General features: G+C 41.3%; 1 protein-coding gene and 1 long non-coding RNA gene across 2 annotated transcripts in view; one reads left to right on the top strand and one right to left on the bottom strand.

Annotated features, from left to right (window-relative positions):
- Positions 1 to 17602, bottom strand: part of LOC149500060 (uncharacterized) — a 255500-nt gene that overhangs the window by 166295 nt on the left and 71603 nt on the right. The gene's annotated exons all lie outside the window — the stretch shown is intronic.
- Positions 1 to 17602, top strand: part of LOC114243486 (transferrin) — a 28531-nt gene that overhangs the window by 2534 nt on the left and 8395 nt on the right. Inside the window, exons 2-12 of the mRNA XM_089738007.1 lie at positions 2160 to 2250; positions 6914 to 7050; positions 7836 to 7984; positions 9337 to 9481; positions 10417 to 10619; positions 11471 to 11613; positions 12322 to 12491; positions 14035 to 14275; positions 15090 to 15250; positions 16600 to 16742; positions 17452 to 17512. Coding sequence (XP_089594133.1) covers positions 2160 to 2250; positions 6914 to 7050; positions 7836 to 7984; positions 9337 to 9481; positions 10417 to 10619; positions 11471 to 11613; positions 12322 to 12491; positions 14035 to 14275; positions 15090 to 15250; positions 16600 to 16742; positions 17452 to 17512 — 1644 coding nt within the window. The remainder of the gene's footprint in view (positions 1 to 2159; positions 2251 to 6913; positions 7051 to 7835; positions 7985 to 9336; positions 9482 to 10416; positions 10620 to 11470; positions 11614 to 12321; positions 12492 to 14034; positions 14276 to 15089; positions 15251 to 16599; positions 16743 to 17451; positions 17513 to 17602) is intronic.

The raw sequence follows: 17602 nt of genomic DNA, 5'->3' as shown, positions 1-17602 counted from the left end.
CCTCAATCGATAAATAAAAGACCTAAACTTTTGTATAAAATAAACCTAAAACAAACAAAAGGAATCCGTCCGACGGGGGACACATCAAAGGAAAAACAAAATTATTATTTTTATTTAATTCCGAGCATTTTCATATTTATCTACCTTTTAAACCTTCTCTGGACTTCCACAAATAATTCAAGAGCAAAATTAGCCAAATCGGTCAAGCCGTTCTCGAGTTTTAGCGAGACTAACGAACAGCAATTCATTTATATATATATATATATAGATTGACGGTTCAATGTTTTTAATTGAACTTCAATTAATTATTCGAATGGGGTAACCCATTCCATAAATCTACATCTAAATTCGTGAACCATCACGTCATTACGGATCCTCCCGATCCATTAACGCTGCTTTTAGGTACCACAAGCGCCGGTCATCGTCCTGGTAGAACCCGTCGCTTGCGACGAAGGGCTCGGCGAGTGAATTAATCCATAGACACAGCCCACTGCGTTTTTCGACGGATCTTCTCAGTGGGTCACGATTCCGATCTGGTAGTAGATTCATTCGCGAAGCAGCTGCTCTTGAGTTGTTTGGTCTCAAAGTGTGTGGCGCATTTACGTTGTAGATATCTATGGGCTCGAGTAACCACATAACACCAGGTGGGCTGTGAGCTCTTCTACCCATCTAAGCAATAAAAAAAACTACAGAGCACAAAGAGAATCACGAATATAAGAAGCACTATATAATGCTTTCTATCTCATTTTCTCACACCATTAAATCTAATGAATTTATCTGTCTCTGTCTCTTTTTACTGTCGCCCTTTCGTTTCATCGACTTTCAAATCACAACGATGACGAACTAAAGAATTTGTCACTTCAAAAACAGTCAAAGAATAAATTTCAATTCAACACATTCCGTCTATCGCGTCTTTTGACTTTGAATTCTTATCGTGTGTTATCAATCGGAGTTACGATAAGGTTACGCTCTGATAGCGTGTAACTGGATCCTTGGAATTGTATAGAAACTATTATGTATATCCTAATTCCAATAACACAGTAGGTACATTGTAAATAACGATTGAAGTCGTCGTGGCCTTAAGGATAAGACGTCCGGTACATTCGTATGTAGCGATGCACCGGTGTTCGAATCCCGCAGGCGGGTACCGATTTTTCTAATAAAATACGTCTATACTAATATCTATATCTATACTAATATTATAAAGAGGAAAGATTTGTTTGTTTGTTTGTTTCGAATAGGCTCCGAAACTACTGGACCGATTTGAAAAATTATTTTTCCATTAGAAGCCGACATTGTCCCTGATGAACATAGGCTACTTTTTTTAATTTTTTTTTTAATTTTTTTTTTGGTTTCATGTGTGTTTTAATATTTCCGAAGCGAAGCGAGGGCGGGTCGCTAGTACTTAATAAATGTTCACGTTTGACTTCCACGGTGACAGAATAACATTCATGGAATAAAAATTAAACCTGAAAAATTATAATTTGCATAATTACTGATGCTAGGACGTGTTGTAAGTCCGCGCGGGTAGGTACCACCATCTTGCCGATTTCTATTGTGAAGCAGTAATGCGTTTCGGTTTGAAGGGCGGGGCAGCCGTTGTAACTATACTGAAACCTTAGAACTTATATCTCAAGGTGGGTGGCGGCATTTCCGTTGTAGATGTCTATGGGCTATGGTAACCACTTTACACCAGGTGGGCCGTGAACTCGTTCACCCATCTACGCAATAAATAAAAACACTAGTCCTAGCTGGAGTAACTTCGTAGAATCTATCACCGGATAGGAAACGCGAGCCGCTGAGAATATGCGACGAGAAACTCAACTTCTTGTGTCTGTTGGCGAATTTGGTCCTATCGTTTTGGAGTCTACAACGAACATACAAACATCGACATTTTATAGATAGACTAGCCGTACTCGCCCGCTTCGCTGGGCATTTAAAATTAACTTTATTATTTATTGTCATTTTTATTAGGGAGTCCAACGCTCATATAAATATTAGCCTATCCATTAAGTACATGTATTTTCTACATGAATACCAAGTTTCAAGTCAATCGGATGTATGGTTCAGTAGTTATAACGGAACATCCGCAAAAATCACTGTAGACACAAGATTTATATATTACTTAGTATAGATATATTGTTGTCTTATGTTTACAGATCGTGTGTGCATTTTGTCATCTTCATCGTCACTATGCCAGAATTTAGACAAAGACGGGAGCCAGGCGACGTGCAGCAGAGTGGAAACTAGGTGCGTATTGGCATTGACCTAACTTTGCTTGGAAAAGAGAACGTAATAAAAAAACGTAATAGAAACAATATTCTTTAATAATAACTAGAGGTCCCGCAGTAGTCGAAATTCGACTATAATTAATTGGAATTGTAAGTTTGTACACTATTATGATTGTATTTTATACTTCTATAATCACAAATTTCGCCAAGCCTACACTATAAAAAATATTAACAAAGACAAACAATATTTAATCTATTCTCAATTGGACAACAGACGTCAAGAACAAAAGTTTGACAATAAATAGTAGGCATGCGTGTGTGCGTCAAATACATGGTATGTAGTGTGTGTAATGTTTTCTTTATTGATTTAATATATATTTTATGAATTATTTAAAAAAAATATTAGCATTGTGCACTTCTTCCCTATATTCTCTATAAGTGTGGAAATTTTCATACTCCGTCCGCGCAATTTTCGTAAAAAGGGATAGTTACAAAGTTTTTGCTTCACGTAATAATATTATGATATAGATTATTATATTATACTAGCTGACCCGGCAAACGTTGTGTTGCCTTAAATAAGATTTCTAGGGAAATTCTACTGTAGAAATAAAAACCTCATTTAACCACATAATATCTCATTATAAACAAAAAAATATATCCAAAAAATTAAAATAAAAAATAAATGTTTGGGGTGGACAACCCTTTTCACTTAGGGGTATGAAAAATAGATAGTAGCCGATTCTCAGACCTACTGAACATACTATTGATACAAAAATAAAACCAACAAAACATGGCTGAAAAATGTATAGTATTGTATAGCTCTCAAATATATTAAGTGTATAATCTATGATGTATAGTGAGTAAGTAAGACAGGAGACCGGCTTCGTCCCCATCCCTACTACGTGATGTTTGCTGGATCAGTGGTGACACCTGGTGGGGATAGCTGATCGATTAATAGTTGATCAGTAGTCGACCGGCGAGCGCGGGAGATCAAATTCAATTTAAAAAAAATCATAATTAAAGGAACTTGAAATTATAAACTCTGAATAAGAATTTATCGTACTACAATTATAATATTTGGTTGCCATCTTGCAACCTTATTGCGGATGGAAAAATAGGGGTTGATCGTATAAGAGTGAAAATTGAGAGTAATATGATTTTTTTTATTTTAAGTCATGATAAAACTAAATAAAAAACTTGCCAAAAAAATTAAAGTTTATAATTAACAAAAAATAGGGGTTGATCATAGAGGGATGAAAATTTCAGAGTAATATGTTTTTTTTTATTCTACGTCATGACAAAATAAAAACAAAATTCTTGCAAAAAAATTTAGTTTTTAATTAGCAAATAAAAAATAAGGGTTGATCGTAGAAGGGTGAAAATTGAGGATTGTATGTATTTTTGTATGTTGTATCATAAAAATCTAGAAATTAAAAATTTTGTCTAAAAAATAAAATAAAAAATTTAAGGGTGGACTACCCCTAACATTTAGGGGGATGAAAAATAGATGTTGGCCGATTCTCATAGATACCGGATAAGCACAAAAAATTTCATCAAAATCGGTCAAGCCGTTTCGGAGGAGTATGGCAACGAAAACTGTGACACGAGAATTTTATATATTAGAAGATTGTGTAGGTATTATATAACATGTATATTTACGGATATATGTATGTATGTGTATATAATGTATGTGTATATAACCGGAAAGTTTCTAATGAATACAATATTTTTAGAAGAATTGCATCGAATAACATCTTCCCTAATGGCTAGATGATTGAACATTACATAGGCGGCACTGAAAATTTCGGGAATTAACGAAGTGACACAACATTAGTATATAAAAATGTATTTATTGCTTTTCGAAGTATTCTCCGCGAAATTTGACACATTTTTCCATACGATGGAACCAATCATTGAAGCAACCATTCCATTCGGAAGTTGGGGTCTCCAAAATGGCCGTTTTATAGGCGTCCACAGCTTCTTCAGGTGATAGTCGTCGTGGCCTAAAGGATAAGACGTCCGGTGTATTCGTATCGAGCGATGCACCGGTGTTCGAATCTCGCTGGCGGGTACCAATTTTTCTAATGAAATACGTACTCAACAAATGTTCACGATTGACTTCCACGGTGAAGGAATAACATCGTGCAGTAAAAATCAAACCCGCAAAATTATAATTTGCGTAATTACTGGTGGTAGGACCTCTTGTGAGTCCGCACGGGTAGGTACCACCGCCCTGCCTATTTCTGCCGTGAAGCAGTAATGCGTTTCGGTTTGAAGGGTGGGGCAGCCGTTGTGACTATACTGAGACCTTAGAACTATATCTCAAGGTGTGTGGCGCATTTACGTTGTAGATGTCTAGGGGCTCCAGTAACCACTTAACACCAGGTAGGCTGTGAGCCCGTCCACACATATAAGCAATAAAAAAAAAAAAATGAAAATCTCTGTTCACGCAATTTATTCTTTATTTTAGGGAAAGTATAGAAATCATTAGGGCTTAGGTCGGGGCTGTACGGCGGATGGTCTAATAATTCTATGTTTTCTTGCTCTAAAAACTCTTTTGTTCTGTGCGCGGTGTGCGAACTCGCATTGTCGTGATGGAGGATGATGCGGCGGTTGTAGTTCTCTTTACGGAGCTCAGAAACGACCTGTGGCAAACAAATGCTAGCATACCATTCTGCATTAACCGTTCTTTGTCCCTCAAGAGGAATAGTCGTAACATGTCCGGTTTTGGAGACAAACGTGGCCACCATTTTTTTTGCAACACTCCGTGAACGAACAATTTTTGTTGGCTTTAACTCATTTTCGAACACCCAAACTCGTGACTGGTTTTTTGTTTCGGGTTCGTACGCGTATATCCAGGATTCGTCACCTGATACAATGTTGTATACAGCATTTGAGGATCCTGCTTGGAATCTTTCGAGAGTTCTGACGCACCAAGTAAGCGAGCCGCTTTTTGCTCTTCACAGAGCGAATGCGGTATCCATCGGGAAAACAATTTTTTTACACCTAATTGTTCATGCAAGATTATTTGTATTTAACTCATGCCAATGTCTAAAGTTGCCTGAATTTCGCGGTATGTCACATGTCGATCTTCCTCAATCAGCTTACGCACAGCATCAACGTTTTCTTGGGTGACTGCAGTTTTTGGACGACTTTGACGGGGATCATCATTGAGCTTGACACGTCCACGTTGAAACTCAGCAAACCAGCGATAAATTGTGATTTTGGATGAGGCTTCATCACCAAATGCAGAAATCATCCGGTCAACACACTGTTTTTGTGTTAAACCACTTCGAAAGTCATAATAAATCATCGCTCTTGAATTTTCTCGAGTCAATTCCATTTTCTCAACGACTAAACAAGTTTGACAAAACCTCGTGACAAGACCGAGAATCTTTTTTTAAATAAATAAATGGTATTCGATTTTTAAAACCAAGGAGTTTTCAATTAAAAAGATTTTAATATGACAGGAACAGTGGAAATATTCCATTCCCGATACTTTTAGTGCAGCCCTCGTATCTCGACGTTAAGACATCGATTCAGCCCTACTCCAGCCCCTAGGCATTATATTTTAGCTACCCGCGTAACTTAACAAGGGATTACCTTAGCCTGCTTCCTAAGAAGATGGTTTTTGGATTCATCATAATCTTGATCTAATTGATACGTGCCCTACGTATTTTGTATAGTGTTGCGGTGTGAATAGCTTGAGATAATAATAGCAGGGGACAAATCTGCCCACAAACTAGGATTCCCTGTGCTATAATTAAGCAGAGACTGATACAGATACTGATATACACACGTACCTACTTAGATATGCTTAAAATATATAACTGTTACGGGCTGGAGTTCGAGATAAATCGGGGTAATTTAATGCTTAGAACACTTAAAACACTTCGCAAACACTTTAAAATTCTCAATTCGCTTCTTTCGCTTCGCTTCAGGTGATCCGTTCGCTGTTTCGCTTCGAGTAGTTCCGATTACTGACTAACTGCGTGACATCTCTGTAACACTTTTATAGTCGATACGACATCCCTAGATTTATCGAGTACATTCAGGGCAAGACAAGTAGTTTCGATGTGTGCTTCTGCTATCTGACAATAGATGGCGTTGTACTTCTCGATTTTACTAGTACCTTCTATATTCGTTTCGGTTATTCGGCGATAGATGGCGTTACTCTTACCGGCGTAACAATACATAACGACGGGAGATAGCGGAAATATCGTATCTTGCATTTTGGCCTAAATCACTTTTTACCATATTATAATAATATTATACTGGCTGACCCGACAAACGTTGTTTTGCCATATACATTATTTCTGCAGGAAATATTTTTTTTGGCTGGACCACCCATACCATTTAAGGGTATGAAAAATAGATGTTGACCGATTCTCAGACGTACGCGAGGTGCACATAAAATTTCATGAGAATCCGTTGAGCCATTTCGGAGGAGTTTGGCAACAAGCACCGCGACACAAGAAATTTAATAAATATATTGGATCTACATATTTATAAGGCTGTGGTGCTAAGTTGAGTTTTACAAGTTACGACAATTACGCTTTCTTCCTTCAATATATACATATTTAATTCTTAGATAAAGAACAAATAAACCTGTTCATCGCGATGCGTATGTCACGCGAGTTCTTTCCATATTTTTTGCATAAAACCACCTCCTGAAATTTCAGAATTGACTGCGCTTTGAGACTGGCCCGCGGAGAAGCGGACATTGGCTTCTTCACCGAGGAGGAGCTACTTCTATTATCACAGCAGCAGCCAAACGACAATAGGGTCATCGCAACCGTCAGAGACGTCAGTAGATTGGGTTAGTCACATTCCTTTTTTTTGTGTGGTTTGGTACACCCTGGAAACCAGCCGTTTCGCTCTGCTAAATTCTGTTTTTTATGTACCTACGACCAATAGCCTCGTAAGAAAACTTACAGGGCTTGGCCCGAGAGGTTTTGCTGACATCTACCCTAGCAAGAGCAGTGTTGAATTTACCACCGGATCCGCACCGCGACCCACTGAGGAGAACCGGTGAGAAACTCAGTGGATTGCGTCTATGAGCGAATTCGTATATATCATCAGCTGCATACCCCAGACGCGAATTGTCCAAAGGCAGAAACTCTTCGAATTGAAACGCCTTATTGGTCAGAAATGTATGTGACGTGTTTGCGCATGTATGCGTCAGTATTGAAAGGCTTAGAGAAATGGTAGGACAGTCAGCATAAAATACTTCGATGGAGAGGCACGAGAGCTTATTTCTGCTCAACGAATCTCAATCAAGATCCTGTCTTTTGTAAGGATTACGCACGTAAGTTTTTTACAGGTGGTAGGACTTCTTGTGAGTCCGCGCGGGTGGGTACCACCGCCCTGCCTATTTCTGCCGTGAAGCAGTAATGCGTTTCGGTTTGAAGGGTGGGACAGCCGTTGTAACTTTACTGAGACCTTAGAACTTATGTCTCAAGGTGGGTGGCGCATTTACGTTGTGGATATCTATGGGCTCCAGTAACCACTTAACACCAGGTGGGCTGTAAGCTCATCCACCCATCTAAGCAATAAAAAAAAACCCTTCGAATATCGACTCTAGCTCAAACATTATCCTTTCAGAGACGTTCTCCTTCGAAGCTGTGGCTGTAGTTCCGAATAACCACACCGGAGGACTTGATGGGTTGCGTGGTGGTAGATACTGCCATCCCGGATTCGACCAGTCCGACCTGAGATGGTCCCCAAGAGTGCTCAAGACTTTGGAAGAAGCGGTGAGTGCTAATAATTAATACGCTATAGTGGCCTAGTTGTATTAGTTGAATATTTGATTGTGGCCTAGTTGTATTAGTTGAATATTCGATTGTGGCCTATTTTCATTAGTTGAATAAGCGATTGTGGCCTAGTTGTATTAGTTGAATAAGCGATTGTGGCCTAGTTGTATTAGTTGAATATGCGATTGTGGCCTAGTTGTATTAGTTGAATAAGCGATTGTGGCCTAGTTGTATTAGTTGAATATGCGATTGTGGCCTAGTTGTATTAGTTGAATATTCGATTGTGGCCTATTTGTATTAGTTGAATAAGCGATTGTGGCCTAGTTGTATTAGTTGAATATGCGATTGTGGCCTAGTTGTATTAGTTGAATATTCGATTGTGGCCTATTTGTATTAGTTGAATAAGCGATTGTGGCCTAGTTGTATTAGTTGAATATGCGATTGTGGCCTAGTTGTATTAGTTGAATATTCGATTGTGGCCTATTTGTATTAGTTGAATAAGCGATTGTGGCCTAGTTGTATTAGTTGAATATTCGATTGTGGCCTATTTGTATTAGTTGAATAAACGATTGTGGCCTAGTTGTATTAGTTGAATATGCGATTGTGGCCTAGTTGTATTAGTTGAATATCCGATTGTGGCCTAGTTGTATTAGTTGAATATTCGATCGTGGCCTATTTGTATTAGTTGAATAAGCGATTGTGGCCTAGTTGTATTAGTTGAATATGCGATTTTGTCCTAAACTAGATTTCATTTGAATTAAGATTAGGTTATATTTAGTTGGGAAATTATTTGCGCCAGGTTTTCTCTTGTACGTTGTAAAACAATTAGAAAAAACATATATTTAATGATTTAGAATTAGTTCAGTGCAATCCGATAGCTCCGAATGAACACGGAGACCAGGCTACCGTGGTCATTATTGTAGTCCCAAAGTATTCCGTTTAAGGTATAGTAAGCGCCCAATGTGGCTTATTTGCAAGTCACAAAACATTATTGACGATTTGTATGGATACAAGTAAACATTATGCGCATATATCGTGTTTTAAAAAACAAAACGTTTATAAAATGTAATTTTCTGAGGGTAGGATGTGTTGTGCGTCTGCACGGGTAGGTACCACTGCCCTGCCTGTTTCTGCCGTGAAGCAGTAATGCGTTTCGGTTCGAAGGATGAGGCAGGCGTTGTACTAAAAACTGAGATCTTAGAACTGACGTCTCGAGGTGCGTGGCGGCGTTTTCGTCGTTGATGTCCACGGGCTCTGGTACCCAGTTAATGCCAGGCCGTGAGCTTAGCCACCTATCAAAGCAATATTATTTTTTTCGTTGCTAAAAATGTTACTGTTATTGTCATTGTCAGGCCGCGCGCACCGACCGTTGCCCCGACGTGGACACGAACAGAAAAACGGCCGAGGAAATCGAAGTGGAAACATTAAGCTCCTTCTTCTCAGCTGCCTGCAGACCTGGGACCTGGAGTTCAAACTCTACAGTTGACGCCGACTTAAGTCAGTACATCTATTGATCTAATTATTACCAGAGTAATATCATCATCGTCATCATCATAATTCTCCTGCCGTTCTCCCAGTCACCTGGGATCGGCGTAACATGTTTTCTCCTTCCATACTCCTCTATCACATACCATTTCTTCGCTAACTCCCCTCTTACACATATCGTCTTTCATGCAATCCATTCAATTTTTATTAGGTCTAACTCTTCCTCTAAAGCCTTCCACATTCATAGTTAATGCTCTCTTACCAACCTCATTTTCATTTCGTCTCATCACATGTCCATAGCATCCCAAACGCGCACTTCTCAAATTCTCTGTCATAGGTGCCACCGATTTAAGTCAGTACATCTATTGATTTAATTATAATTATTAGCAGAGTAATCATCATCCTCCTGCCCATCTCCCAGTCACCTGGGGTCAGCGTAACATATTTTCTCCTTCCATACTCCTCTATCATATTATACCATTTTTTCGCTCACTCCCCTCTTACACATAATATCGTCTTTCTTTAATCATCACTACATAGTATAAAACAAAGTCGCTTTCTCTGTCCCTATATCCCTATGTATGCTTAAATCTTTCGAACTACGCAACGGATTTTGATGCGGTTTTTTTAATAGATAGAGTGATTGAAGAGGAAGGTTTATATGGATAATAACATCCATAGACCGCACTCCGGACTCCGCACGGTTAGGTACCACCACCCTGCCTATTTCTGCCGTGAAGCAATAATGCGTTTCGGCTTAAAGGGTGGGGTAACCGTTGTAACTAAACTGAGACATTAGAACTTATATCTCAAGGTGGATGGCAAATTTGCGTTGTAGATGTCTATGGGCTACAGTAACCACTTAACACCAGGTGGGCTGTGAGCTCGTCCACCCATCTAAGCAATAAAAACATATTTTTTTTCAAACTATCTCATCTTCCTTCTAGAAACGCGTTTCCCCTCTCTGTGCTCCCTATGCGGTGGGAGCTCCGGCTGCACAGGATACAGCATAGACATGGGCATCAGCGTCGCCGGAGTCAATAACCAGAACCGCCACATCCAGGCGTTGGAGTGCTTGAGGGTCAGCACGAATGACAGCGTCCCCACAGTGGCGTACGCGGCCTGGCTTCACGTCCGGAACTATTTTAATGTAAGAATTATTATGGTCGAAGGAATTCGTATATAGACCCGATTTATTTAGACATTTTCGACGCGAAAATGATATTGTTATGCGCTATTTGCTTAAAGAGTTTTAACTGTGAATGTGGAAGGCTTTAAAGGAATAGTTAGACCTAAAAAAATTTAATGGATTGCGTGAAAGGCGATATGGGTAAGAGGGGAGTCAGCGAAGAAATGATATATGATAGAAGAGTATGGAAGGAGAAAACATGTTGCACCGACCCCAGGTGACTGGGAGAAGAGCAGGAGAATGATGATGATATTGTTACGCGCTGGGGCTCGGGATAAATAAAATTCAAACTCTAGTTAACACTTAAAGTACTTAAGGCATAATTCGCTATTCCCTTCTCTCGCTTCGCTTCAGGTGATACGTTCGCTGTTTCGCTTCGAGTGCTACCGATGACTGATTCCCTTCATGTCATCACTGCAACGCTTTTATAGTCGATGTAGGGACACAGTTTAGTAGCGTATGCGGTTTTGTACTTGGCTTGCATTAGTCAGTCGTGCATAGCCCACCCGACACGTCAGACACTTATGACGGATATACGGAGTAAAAATGGAACTAAGTTGTTTTATTAATAAAGAGCAGTTAACACCGCTTACATTGCATCAGTAACCATACAGTCGACACGACAAATCTATAGGATACAAGTCGTTTCGATGTGTATTCGCTATTGTATAACAGATGGCGTTACACTTCTCGAACGTTCTCGATGTTACTAGTTCTTTTGATCATCGTTTCTGCTATTTGATGACAGATGGCGTTACTTTTGCCGACATAACAATTTATTTGTTAGTAACCTCGTTTTTTTATATTCTCAGATCCGCAACCCACAAGACGCAGCCTCATTCTCCCTGCTGTGTCCGGATGGAACTCTTCAGGCGTTGACCCCTGAGATCTTGAGCAACCCTGTGGCACCTTGTTCGTTCGTGAAGCAACCCTGGGGAGCTATTGTCGCGTCTACGTAAGTCATTCTGCTTCGGTACAGCGTTGACGGGTGGAACCCCCCACTCTCTCCGGGTTCTGACCCGGGAGATCGGACGTGCAAGAGAGGATCGAGAGAGTGCAAGGGGAGTCGTTTGGTGTGTATGGCCCTAAAACATTCTTGGGCTTGCGGCCTACTTGCAGCCTCTACAGATCGTCAAGACCAATATACCTCACGCACCACCTCGGCGCGGAAACGTCAAGCATGAGATCTGGTGCCTACCAGAAAAAGGCTGTTCCTGTGACCTATTTTATCAATACCTTCCTTAAGAAGTTATCACTTCGATATAGTCGATTTGACAATCTCCTCATTCATTTATTTTTTTGCTGAGATGGGTGGACGAGCTCACAGCCCACCTGGTGTTAAGTGGTTACTGGAGCCCATAGACATCTACAACGTAATGCGCCACCCACCTTGAGATATGAGTTCTAAGGTCTCAGTTTAATTACAACGGCTGCTTCCTTCAAACCGAAACGCGTTACTGCTTCACGGCAGAAATAGGCAGGGTGATGGTATCTTCGCAAGAGGTCCTACCCCCAGAAAATTTTAGCAGTAAAAAAAGTACTTTTAAATTCACCGAAAACCGATCTTTAATAATAATAACAGGGAGAAAACCTTTGTTTGAATTGGTTGCTTTCCCGGAGTGGTCTGGCTTGAACATTCCACACCCATCAAATTTCTCCACAGGGCTGCAGCTTCCACTGTCCTCACCAATCTCCAGGCGTGGTGGCCGACTGGAACTGATCCCGGAGTGAACTCTTGGCAGTCGGTATTGTTCAGCGGCCTCATTGGGGGCGCGAACGCGAGGGTTGTCTTCGAGCAAACCCCCGTTGCTCCAGCCAATTATACCGCTCCGAGTGAGTTGTTTATCAATATATGTATACAGGGTGTCCCGGAAAGAATGGATAAGCGTGAAACACCTCATAATAGAACCTTGGGGAGATTGGGGTCTCAAAATAAAAAATAACAAAAATAAAAATTTCTTAGGTAGTAAGGCGAGTACTTTCGATGTGTTTCCTATCCTATTCTATCTGATAATAGATGGCTCTGTACTTCTCGAGCGTTCTAGATGCTTACTAGAAACTTCGATATTCGTTCGGCTATTAGGCGATAGATGGCGTTACTCTTACCGGTACCCATATTTATTACTTACCAATATTTTTTATATAAGCGCTAATTTAACAGTCAGCTTCGGTATGGTCGGGCTGTCGATAGCACGTTGCATTTTAATTGTTATCCTTATGATCCGAATGTACTTTAGTGACTAAAATGGCCACAGTGTCTCATTTTACCAGTGTCTCAACTTTACCCGACTGTGAGGCTCAGTAGGTTCTTTCGTCGTATTTTGAGACGAGAAGTTGCTATTGCATAATAGAAATGATGTTGTCCTCGCTCGAGGGTTCACAATATGCTCTACCATTAAATGCCACCAACAAATGCTGTATCTCGTATTTAATAAACTGGTTCCACAAAAACGCTTTTGTACGGTAAATCCTCTAATCTCCTTTTACGGTCCACTGGCAGAAATGGGATGCTGGGTCCTATTCTAGGCAGCGATAGAGTGGAGATCGCGATTTGGCAAACGCAGTGCAGGACGCCCTCAGGTTTGGTGGAGTGATGATCTGTGCAGGGTGGCTGACAGGAGTTGGATGAGAGGAGCCAAGGATTGTGTTCAGTGGCGAGCAGTTGGAGAGACCTATGTCCAACAGTGTGATGCTGGAGAGGATAAAATGGACTGCTCATCGCACCAATGTCTGATGTCCATCCTGAAAGAGCTCCACATGAAACAAAGGCTATCTATTGTGCAATTGCGAATCCTTAATATGTTTGGACAAATCATCCGCAATGAAAGCTCGTTGGAACGATTGATGGTTCAAGGAAGAGTAGACGGTCAACTCTCTCGCGGCCGATCACCCACAAAGTGGACAGACTTGATTAAGTCATGTACTAAGTGTTCCCTTACTGAATGTTAACGTACCGCCACAAACAGAGAGAGATGGAGAAGTCTCTCAAGAGTCGGAGCCAAGGAATAAGACATACACAACTACGAGCATTCTTAGGCGCGCGGGCTACTTGCAGCCTCTGCAGATCGTCAAGACCCATATACCTCACGCACCACCTCGGCGCGGAAACCTCAAGCATGAGGTCTGGTGCCTACCTGAAAAAGGCTGTTCCTATGACCTATTTCATCAATTAAAAAGTTACTCCTTACAATACCTCCCTTAAGAACAGTCCGCCAGGAGTGTACGTCTGAAAAGAATGTTCAGCAGTGGACTGCTATAGGCTGATGATAATAGAGTGGAATTTTCAGAGTATAGTAGAAATTACTGATTTCAGATCGTGACTTAGATTTTGTTTATATTCTTTGTACAAAATAACGTATTCTTTATATATTTTCAGTACGCAGCATTCCCGCTATAGACTCAACGGCGTCCTGTCTTCCGGCTCAACGCTGGTGTACCACGAACTTAAACGAGCAAACCAAGTGCTCTTGGGTTAGAGCATCAGCCTACACCCTCGGAATTCAGCCGGCAATCTCCTGTCAGCAGAGGAGCTCGGTCTTCGACTGCCTCACCGACATCAAGGAATCAAGAGCCGATTTTATTGCTACTCCCTCCAATTATGGATATATCGCAAGGCAGTAAGTACCTTATGCTTCGATTTTAAAGATCACTTTATAGAATACGTATGATGATGAGACGAAATGAAAAAGAGGTTGGTAAGAAAATGTTAACTATGGTTGTGGAAGGATATAGAGGAAGAGGTAGACCTAAGAAGTAATGGATGGATTGCGTGAAAGACGATATGAGTAATAGGGGAGTGAGCGAAGAAATAGTATATGATAGAGGAGTGTGGAAGGATAAAACATGTTGCGCCAACCCCAGGTAACTGGGAAAAGGGAAGGATAATGATAATGAATGATGAATGTTATAGAATACGTAGGCCCTAATCGCTGGATCTCTTCAATGGGTCGTGATTCCGATCCGGTGGTAGATTCTTCGAAGCACTTGTTAAGGCCAGTGTTAGCAACTTATCTCAGTCTGAGCCCGTGGCCTCATCTATCCATCTGGGCGTAGATGGAATAGTCTCTTAGGCTATGATTGAATAGGTAAGGGATAAATAAAGTAGCTTCCAAACTAATTTGATTTTTTTTATTGCTTAGATGGTGGACTAGCTCACAGCCCACCTGGTGTTAAGTTGTTACTGGAGCCCATAGACATCCACAACGTAAATGCGCCACCTACCTTGAGAGATAAGTTCTAAGGTCTCAAGTATAGTTACAACGGCTGCCCCGCCCTTCAAATTGAAATGCATTACTGCTTCACAAGAAATAGGCAGAGTGGTGGTACCTACCCGCGTGGACTCACAAGAGGTCCTACCACCAGGAAGTTTATTGTCAGCGTACTAGATTCTCAATAGTCACGGTTCTTCATCTGATGTTGCAAATGTTTCAGACATTACCGCCTCTCGCCCGTGAAACTGGTTCAGAACACCAGATCCGGAGCTTCTCGGGTGGCGGCCTTCGTCAAGGAAACGGCCGCAGCGCAGGAGAACATCACCCGCTTCGAGAACCTTCGAGGAAAGAAGGCCTGCTTCCCAGAATTTGGAGGGCTTGGTGAGTTAAATTATCGATTTAAATCCGCGAGTCGCTTCATGGGTGTGGATATCTTCCACGTTTCCTGATCTCTTACGGTCTAGGGCTAAACGCAATTGGACCTCGTATAAAGCCCTCATCAGATTATCCGTCCATGTCATTAGTTAGCCACGTTCCTGCCTGTCCACGTTCAATCCGAGACTACTGTTCTAGAATTCTTTTGGCCCATTTCTATGGCCAGCAGTGCGGTATGTATGGCCAGTCTACTAACACTTTCTCCGAGGGCCATACACAAAAAAACCTTACGCAGAGCCCTAACTAGACGAATCATCCATGCCTTCAGTTACCCTCGTTTCTAAAGTTCGGGGTAGCTGTTCCAGAAGATTCCGCACGGGCAGATACCACTACCCCGCCTATTTCTGCCGCGAAACAGTGGTGCGTTTCGCGTTAACAATTAAGATTATCATCTTGTATCGAGCCCGCACCTCAGATACTAATAATTGTTATTTTAGTGACAAAAAGAGCGACATGATTTTATGTTACTTGCTAATTTTTATGTTCCAAGAGACATGTCTGAGGCTAATAATGTAGATAGCTTAAGTCCGATCAAATAAATTGAAGAACATTATGTAGGCGGATTGTAACTGTACGCACTGGCAGCATTCTTTACATACATTGATATAATCTGTGGTAGACAGAAAGCCCGCCAAAAGTAAAATCTGTAAAATTACCCTTGAATTGTAAATAATGTAAATGTTGTCTTAAGGCTTCGTCAAACAGAACGCGTACTTAGCGCGCGTCAGAACGCTAAACTGACGGCGTGCTATGACGCCGAGATGTGTTGTACTTCTATGGTAATAAACTGTCAAACAGAGCGCCAGCGCTATAAGTACGCAACGCTCTGTCGTGGCGTTAGGACGCTTTGACGTCAGGCGTTGTAATTTTTTACAAATTTTATTTTAGCGTCCGAGTGAATGTGTATTAAAACACTGGATAATGCCCGAAAAATTGATAAAAATAGTTAGGAAATACCCATGTTTATACAATGCCACATCGGAATCACTCGACATCTTAATACTTTTAAATTTTCACACTGCTATCGAAAGGCACTATGATTTAGCGTTACGTTGCGTCAAGAAGCGTAGGGCTCATCTAGTCAATTTGTGGGACATGTAAAGAGCGCGACGTTAAAACGCAGCGCCAAGTACCGTACGCGTTCTGTTTGACGAAGCCTTTAATGTCTTAATGTTAAGTAGTGTTAATAGGGTTTTTCTCGAAGAGAAAGGCAATGGAACTAAGCCATACAGCCAATTCTTAAGTTTAAACTCTTTAATGTTAATATTATATTATTAAGAACATTATTATGACAGCGTACGTCGCATTTGTGCGCACCGCCCAGCTGCGGGGCGTGATCAGCGAGACAGAATGCGATTATGTGAAAGCTGTGGGAGAGTTTTTCGACGGCGCCTGCGCCCCGGGAGCATTGGACGCCTCTCACACCATCACGGAAACCGTAAGTACACTACGCTGATACATATCGAAAAGTTACCATACCCGATCCTGTAGACCGAATGGTAAACAGTCGACGTCGCCCTAAGCTTGTCATTACGGATCCTCCTGATCCACTAACGGTGCTTTTAGGTACCTCAAGCACCGGTCATCGTCCTCGTCGAAACCGTTACTTGCGATGAAGGGCTCGACTAGTGAATTAACCCACAGACACAGCCCACTGAGTTTCCAAGTCGTGATTCCGATCCGGTGATAGATTTAGCAAAGCACTGCTCTTGGCCAGTGTTAGTAAATTCTGATTGAGCCCGGGAGCTCATCTACCCGTCGCGCGTAGTTGATTTTTTTTCAACCTAACTGAGAGCCTTGAGAGGCTATTTCAGCGTAACCTTAACTAACACGAACCCTAGCAAAAGCCGTGCTTCGCAGAATCTACCACCGCATCGGAAACGCGACCCACTGAAAAGATCCGGTGAGAAACTCAGTGGGCTGTGTCTGTGGGTTAATTTACTCGCCGAGCTCTTGCTCGCAAGCGACGGGTTCGACCAGAACCATAGTCCAACTACGCTCCGATCATAATCGGAGCGTAGTTGGAATAGCCCCTCAGGCTACCAGTGAATAGGTAGGGAAAAGAACTAGCCCATCATACCATTTCATATAATATAACTTGTGTTGACCAGTTACTTGGGCTACAATAGCATTATTCATTTTCGCAGACCTTCAACGCGACCTCGTTGTGTTCTGTGTGCAGGCCACTCATCCCCACACCTGATAACTGTAAGTAGTTCTATCAGAACTGACACTAATCATAGCTTATGGTAAAGTTCGACGGATCAGCCTTACGGTTTTTTTTTTATTGCTTAAATG

This window comes from Bombyx mandarina, chromosome 24 (genome assembly GCF_030267445.1).
Source record: "Bombyx mandarina strain Sakado chromosome 24, ASM3026744v2".
Classification (NCBI taxonomy): domain Eukaryota; kingdom Metazoa; phylum Arthropoda; class Insecta; order Lepidoptera; family Bombycidae; genus Bombyx; species Bombyx mandarina.
Note: the sequence above shows the minus strand (reverse complement) of the source record. Positions and strands in the feature narration are given on the sequence as shown.